Source organism: Anneissia japonica, unplaced genomic scaffold (genome assembly GCF_011630105.1).
Source record: "Anneissia japonica isolate Jap-2015-1 unplaced genomic scaffold, ASM1163010v1 scaffold376_len1572418_cov194, whole genome shotgun sequence".
NCBI lineage: Eukaryota > Metazoa > Echinodermata > Crinoidea > Comatulida > Comatulidae > Anneissia > Anneissia japonica.
In genome coordinates, this window is record NW_022741166.1 from 516919 (window position 1) to 525267 (window position 8349).

General features: G+C 35.7%; 1 protein-coding gene across 1 annotated transcript; it reads left to right on the forward strand.

The window, feature by feature from the left end:
* Positions 1-2290: 2290 nt before the first annotated feature.
* Positions 2291-6066, forward strand: LOC117118656 (glycoprotein 3-alpha-L-fucosyltransferase A-like). Its single transcript, XM_033263320.1, has 4 exons — positions 2291-2460; positions 2900-3012; positions 3657-3682; positions 4561-6066. Exons 3-4 carry the CDS (start codon positions 3677-3679, stop codon positions 5812-5814), a joined length of 1260 nt encoding a protein of 419 aa, XP_033119211.1. The 5' UTR covers positions 2291-2460; positions 2900-3012; positions 3657-3676; the 3' UTR covers positions 5815-6066.
* Positions 6067-8349: the final 2283 nt, after the last annotated feature.

An 8349-nucleotide genomic window follows, 5' to 3' on the forward strand; every position in this document is an offset into this window, starting at 1 on the left:
AAATGGTCCGATATGGGTAAATTGAACATCAAAAAGTATTCTGTGTACTTCACAAACTGCCAATCGACAATAAAATTAAAGTTTTTCAATTTAAATTTATGCATAGAATCGTTTTCACCAATGTAAAATTGTTTAAGATTGGTCTGGTAAAGTCTGAACTATGCTCTTTCTGTAAAAAGGAAAAAGATCATCTCTTACACACGTTTGTTGAGTGTAGAATCAGTCTTCCTTTGTTGGAAACTACTAAAGAATTTATCTTTAATGAAACTAATACAATAATTAATTTTGACACAAAAAGTATCTGCTTTAGAGAGCCTGATTTACCACCAATTGTTAATTCTTTCATATTGTTCACTAAATATTATATCTATAGCTGTAAATTACAAAATATAATTCCTCATTTCAAGGATCTAAAACTCAGACTATAAAAATATAAAGATGTACTCAGACTCTTGAATTGAATCTCCCTGCTGTATTGTAAACTCAATGGCACGCTCATTATTATTTTTTCTGTTTTGTTATTGCTGTTGTTGGTATTATTGTTGTCATTATTATCAATGACAACAATGATAATAACAATAATAATAATTTGTTTTTCTTGTACAATTGTATTGTATTATATTGTTATGTCTATATTTCATTAAGGCTTTTTATTGTTATTTTTTCTGTTAAATGTTATGAATGTATTATGCCTGAAAGAAATAAATAAAAAAAAGAAGAAAAACATTTTTTTTCGTGCCTCAGCCCCAACCATGGTGGGGCTGAGATGGGTGTGGACTCACGGCTTAAAATAGGTAAAGTAAACTAAGTTTATTTTCACTGGTACATCACACAGATTATTTCTATGATTGCCGGAAATCGCTGATAAAAGATCATGAGAAATTTGTTGGCGCTTCATTATGACTATAATGGTGATATGATGATGATGAATTTTTCTATATAAGAGTGTCATTTTCGGCCATCTAGAGGTACATTTTAAATATAAGGGTGATGTTTCTAGAGGTACATTTTAAATATAAGGGTGATGTTTTGATGATGAATTTTAATACATAAGAGTGTAATTTCTAGAGTACTTCTTCCCCAAAGTTTCCGTCTTACAGAAGAGGATTTGAAAATAAATTAGATGGTTACATTGCATACCGGTACTCTTTGTTTAGTTTTATTCAAAATGTTTTGGTTTAGGAAGCTGATTTCGACATTAAAAAACATAGCCTACATAAAGTCATATTATAGTAGCTCGATGCCTATCAAATAAGTAATAAAAATTCGCCATAATTCGTCAAATATCCGTGGCTTCCAGGGGGCTTCGCCCCCCTGAACCCCCACCGGTGGCTCTAGGCGGCTCCCCAGCCCCAGCCAAGCGTGACTCGATTCGCTCCACTAGCCCCCCCCCCTGTCGGGGCCTTTAGCCCCTCCGTCGAGCAGGTCTTGGCGCCATCACTGTATCCTATACAGCAAAGGATGTAGAGTGCAACAGGTCAAACTTTAAATAACTTGTTCATATTATATCAGAAGATGCAATGAGTGATACTGAAGTAAAATACCTGATAGCGCAAGCAAACAATAAAAACAGAAACATTAATATGGCTAACAACGACTCATAAGAACACCTATGTATGGTCAATTCTATTGTATGCCTGTAAAAGCTGGACAATAAACAATGATATAGCAAGAAGGATTGAGGCATGTGAAACATGGTTTTTAAGGAGAATGTTAAAGGTACGGTAACAGAGGGACAGGAAGTCGAATGTGGAGATTTTCAACAAATGTAAATATCAATGGAGTCTAAAGAGACTACAAATAAAATATCTAGGTCACACAATAAGGAAGGGGAAATAAAACGGTTGACACTATGTGGAAAAATAGAAGGAAGACGAAGTCGTGGTCGTCAACACTTGACATACCGTACCTCTCTGCTATCAATAACACAGAGCTCACCAACAACGATTTCATTCAAACAGCATATAACAGGGAACTCTGGAGGACAATGGTCATCAAACGTCTGCAAACAGACATACAGAAGAAGAACCTTCAGGGTTTTTGTTTTTTGGTTTTTTTGGGGGTTTTTTTTTCGTAGGCTATATGGATCGTACATGTCCTTTTTGATACAATGTTTTACCACTCCGCTGTTATGTTTTTATAACATTTGGCCTCAGTGAATTAAATGTATTCTCGCCTCATCTAAAAAAAAAACCCACACGACAATTTTTTAACAACACAGCACAGCGATTTGACCTAAATTTGTTAGTTGGAGCGAAAATAGGAAAATGGCTAAAACGTTCCATACAATAAATGAAGCAACTCATGTGCAAACCTTTTGAAGGTTTGTTAATTCCTGCCAATTGCTATCATACATTGAAGTTGAAGCCCCAGCCAACACCTTAATTTCCAAACACCAACAGGATTCATTCAGTTTAAGTCTTGATGATACATGCACCCAACCAATTATCAAATTCAAAGGTAAGAATTTGTGGCTTATCTGTATGCCGATATCCTAGGAATATTTCCCAGACTAGTTACTGCATTATATCCGATATAATATACTAGAAGATATACAAAAGTTAGACCTAAAGATTGAAAACTATGTAATGAAATAAGTCCACCTCATACACCCCCATTTTTGGAAGAAGACACATGCAGATAGGAAGTTAGAAACGGACTTTGTATCAATTCTATTATAAATATCATACACAGGAACATAGACAACATATAAGTAAAAAACAAACTTTCATACATCAATCAAAAAGTGAGGTGGTGCTATTTCAATTGCTTTAGGTATAAATTTATAAAAAGTGTTGTTGTATTGTGATTGCACGAAGTATCACGCTTGCGTAAATACTTAAATTGAAGGATCAAAAATCATTAAATCAATTAAATCTTTCATCCTGACATCTAACAGACTCCCGAACTTAACTAGCTGGAGGTTAAGTGATCGATTAACTCCGTCCTGTGCCTGGATACCGAATACGCAGGCCGTGTAGGACGATATTATTATTTTCTTTATGATCGAAGGTAAGTTAAATGAAACAGAACAATCATCTCTTTTTTAGATTATTATATACCAGGGCCACTAAATTTTACAAAGATTAATTTCTTAGTTTTCTAATAATCAACAGACAGACAGAGGTGAATATAAAACCTCCTTGGCGGAGGTAATGTAATGAGCCTATGTCTATAGCTGATTACTAAATAGCTTCCGAATGAATGTGAATTAAAATGGCATAGAAGATTTTAAATACTTTAAGATTATGCAAGGGTTACCTGCAGTATAATCTGGATTATACTAGTCCTCTGGAGGTGAGAATCACTAGGCGTTTCCCAGCCGCTTGGCGGTATAACCAGTCTTCAAAGCGTAAATCCATAACCTTCCCATCCTGCAACTTCCCAGCCGGTTGAGTATAGGCCCATTCAGAGATTCTTCACCTTTACTACTATTAATATTTGCTACCTTTGTTTCTCAATGGATTTGACATCCGGAAACATCTTTGAAGCAAATTAGGCACTACGTTTTGAGTTTTCCCGCATCCTACTAAACACATTATCATGTGCTAATAGGTGCTTTCAATAATGTAATTTGTTTGTAGAACATACTCTTATACTATTAGTCCGGCCTATTTGGTCTCTTCAACCACGAAAACATTCGTTTTTCTTTTCAGAAGCCGTTTAATTGGTGATTATGAATGTAAGTAAACAAACGGAAATACTATTCAGCCTACATATTTTCATCACCACCATCTTTAGCAGAATATCGTACAATTTAATATTAGCAACACTATGTGTTTATAATGATGTTTCGCTATTTGACGGAAGTGTTGAATTTCGTGCGGTTTTTGGAAAGCGATTTCGCGCAGCTTCCTGACCCTGGTTATTTAACTTTTTTGGTCAGAGAGGCTATGAAGTGGTCCACGCTGTTTCAGTCTATAATTAATATATTAAAAAGTAGCCCCTTACATATAAATGACTTATTGGGCCTTTTTTTGGGGTGAATTGAGTAGATTAAACGCCTCAGCCGAATGACGGTGCAAAATTGAAACTTAGGCTATATTTCAGTTAAAGGGAGCACCGATAGGAATTGAACTGGGAACAAAGTTTCATGGAAAGTTTCCACAGTTCAGCACATACACTGGCTAACTAACATTAGTATGACTGAGCTACTGTAAAGTTGCTGTTAACACAGGATCAGTTACGCGCTTATAAAATACTGGTAGGAATTTGTTTAGAGCATTGTGTGGCCTAATATAGGGCCTAAAGGATACTTTCTCTCCCAAACTATGTTTTTTTTTTTATTTACGCAAGTGAATGAAATTCAGGTTGCTCGAGGTTGTATCTCCGATCGAGAAAACACTAACCTAGGGGGTCCGGGGCATGCCCCCGCGAAATTGTTGTGTTCTAGACGCCCGAAAATAACATTTCAGGCGTTCTGGGCTATCATTTTTTTCTTTTCCTTTCTTTTTTTCCTTTTTTCCCTTTTTTAACCTCCAAAAAAGGTGGGGAGGGGCGGGCCGGGCCGTCCCCCAAAAATCCGCCCCTGTGTCTAATGAATCCTTATTTATATTTTAGAATCGACGCAATTTCTTTACTGTGAACCTGTGTGAACTCGTTTGGATTTTACTAATTTCTGCTACTTTTTGCATAAGATGTCTTAGACCAGACTCATCCACGATAAATGATGTAGAAACAACTAGAAAACATCACGGAGTATACAAAGGTAAATCGAATCGTACAAGAAATTACAGTCCGAAAAAAATATTAATATTCGGTGAGTTTAACAAATTAAAAGGGTGGGTTTTATTAAACCCAATGACTAACTGCTTCAAAGGACAGCATACAAAATCTCTTCGAGCTTGTTCAGTGTTTTGCACTCAGTATAAAGAGTCAATATTGTTAACTTTAGGAGGAGCAGAAAAGTATGCTGGAAAAGATGCCATAGTCTTTGGAGTTACACCTAAAACACTTCATAATAACCACGATGAAGCTGCTATGAAACAATTCCCATCAAGTGTTTTGACTGTCTTTTATAGTATGGAATCGCCATACATGGCAAGTAAATGGATCTGGAAACTTCACACTGGAAGATACCACATTACTATGACGTACCACACTGGTTCCAACATAACAATTCCGTATTCGTACTATAAACCATTCACCGAAAAAAAGTTGTCAGAGAAGCAAAACTTTGCCATGGGTAAAACAAGATTGATTGCCTGGATGGGTAGCAATTGTGTAAATCAGACTTTTTGGCCTAGGATGGAGTACATCAAACAGTTGCAAACACATATATCGATTGATATGTATGGAAAATGTGGAAATCTCACATGTCTACCACGACTTTCTGTGAAATGTGTTCATATGATGAAAAAATATAAATTCTATCTATCATTTGAAAATTCTGAGTGCCACGAATACCTGACGGAAAAGTTTTGGACCAACGCCCTAAGGAACAATGTTGTTCCGATAGTATATGGACCTAACAGATCAGATTACCACAAATTTGCGCCACCAAATTCGTATATCCATGTCAGTGATTTCAAAAATGTACAGGAACTAGCTGACTATATTAAACTACTTGATAAGAACGATGACTTGTACAATAAGTATTTTGATTGGATTAAAATGGGGATGACTGTAAATGTATTTCCCCAATTGAAACCTTCATACTTTTGTGAGCTTCTGCCGTTTTTAGGCAAGAACCAATCGCAAGAGCGTAAACCCCTTTCTCAATCCGCATGGTTTAATTCATGTCGGAATCCAATAAAAAACCGATATAAATCCAGCAAATGGATACATTTAAAAAACTGGTCTCCTTGGAGATAAAATATTTTTTCTGTACTAGAAAAGTATACCTATCTGACAATGAGAAATATTAGAGAAAGCAAATCCTTCTCTGATGAAAACATTAAACGTCTCTTAAAACAATCCTTAAAAAGATAGCTCTGCTCAAACTTTAAATCATAATGATAAAATTGTTATACCAGAGAAGAACACACATGGATCAGCCCACATCAATTCACAACTTATAATAATAACTTGTCATAATTTGCTTGCCTATTAAATTTTGATCAGGGATTTGCCCAAAGTGGGGGGGGGGGGGGGGGGGGTGGGGGGGGGGGGGGGGGGGGGGGGGGGTGACGCCATATCTTCGTATCTTCAGATATTCCTATTTTTGTAGACAATAAATATGTTTTTTTGAAAAGCTGTTTCTAAACAATTGAAATAGTAGCACGCACGTTTTTGAAAACTATTTGTTCTTCTCAGCCCTGGCGACAACCTCTGCCTCTGCGCTCGCAATTACTCGTTACTCGTTCAGCTCGGTTATAAGAACTTGTATAAAATCGTTTTCCTCTAGTAGTAGGACTAACAGTCTAAAACCACTCATCCTCAAACGTCCGTCCCATGATAGACAGCATTGTGCGATAGTCGCGTGAGCTCTGGAACAGCGCCTTCAAAGGGGAATTTTTTCTTTTAGACCAATTATTATTAACTGCAATCATAATAACTTTGGTTGAATCGGTAATTATTCCCCCAAATGGCGTCCGACAAAAGCGGCAAAGAGAATACGATGGAGTAAAGTAAATAAAGTTATTATAATGCCCATAGAAACTGCATTCAGGTCTCCGAACGTTCAGGTACAATTTTCGTTTAATCATAGAGAGTAAGAAATGTAAAAATGACATCTGGGTCACTTATTCTTTGCAGAGAGTCAAGTTATTTATGATAAAAGTGAAATACTAATGTGTTATATTATTCCTACACTATTTGAATGCTTTAGTACAGCACACATTTCCTAATAAACAAATCCCCATATGGAACTTTATTAGTAAACGTAATACACGCTCCCGCTGGGAGCCTATATTATGTTGCGGTTTGTCTTCTTGCGAACCACACTTGATCGATGTCGCGCGTGACACAAGCGTGGGTGTCTTATGATTTACCGACAGTGGTTTGCAAATGTTTCTGCCTGTCATTTTCCTTGTATCACGTTTTTTTTGTACGCGAGTGCCCTTTTATGTTTCTAGTGGATTCGTGGGAAAAAGACAACATAAGATAGCTTACAATAATGGTACATTCCATGACCTAGGGTTCCAATTGTATAACAGTACGTTATTAAAACATGTTTTGTTTCTCACTAAAAATATTCTCTGTATTTATTTACACCTACATTGCAGGGGCGGATTTAGAGGGGGGTAAACAGGCTTTAGCCCCCCCCCCCTCTAAAATGTCATAGCAATTTCTTTTTACTGCTTTTTGAAGGTCCAAATTAAAATATTGTTTAAATTTTTCTTCACACACATCACATTTATGGGCTAAACATTTTACAGTAGTTGTTTTTTAGTGATAAAATAAAAATGAAATACGTTTTTTAACCGATCAGCGGACAAAAAACGTAGCTAAGAAAGCTGCTTTTGCCTTGCCTTCATGCTCAAATCTCGAAGCAAAGGTCTCAACGTTTGTATAATACACTCAACTTTTCGTGTCGCGCGAGTCGTTCTTGTCTAGTCTTGCCTTGATTGCTTGCGGTCAGAGGCAGGTATTTAAACGTTTGTATGATACACTAAACATTTCGTGTCGAGAGAGTTGTTCCAGTTTAGTTTTTTCTTGATTGCTTGTCGTCGGATACTACTACTACATTTAAAACATATTTTAAGGGGAATTCTTTTGTCGTCTGAGGTTCTCATTAACATTATCAAATTTTACCTTAGGGACAGTATTTTTTTTTTTTTATTATGGAACTGTTTTCACCCTCTTCATTGTCTTATTCCCCATGGCAACCCTTTCACCAGGATTTTTAAAGAATGGTGAAATTTCCGAAAATGTCCTCAAAATTTTAAGGGTGGTGCACAAAATTCTAAAGGATGGATACAAACAATTGCTATTTTAGTGCATAGCAAGTGACACGCTAAGTCTGTTTATTGACCTTGCATTTGCATTAATATTTTTTTAAAGGCTGGTTCCAATATTTTAAGCATGGCGTATAATTTGCCTTTTTAATGTTTTTATTTAAATTATGTTGTTTCTGTGAATATCCTACGTGAAAAGATATTTTTATCTGCCATTAAAGATCTTAGTTAATCGTTTTCCATATTATTAATTTATTTACATATATTTTTGTCATAATAATGATTTTACTATAAATATTGTTTAACATTTACGGAAATAAACGTTGTTTAATGAATGAATAATTATTCAAATCCACTTACACTTGACAACAACAACTAGGCATCAGTTATTATTTTTAATGGTGTCTACCACATATTTCTTCTTCAATTATATACAGATACTAAATAAAAGCTATTTAAAGTATATTTATTCAGTTTGTTTTCAACGTAGTACTATCAGATTGTTTTGAAA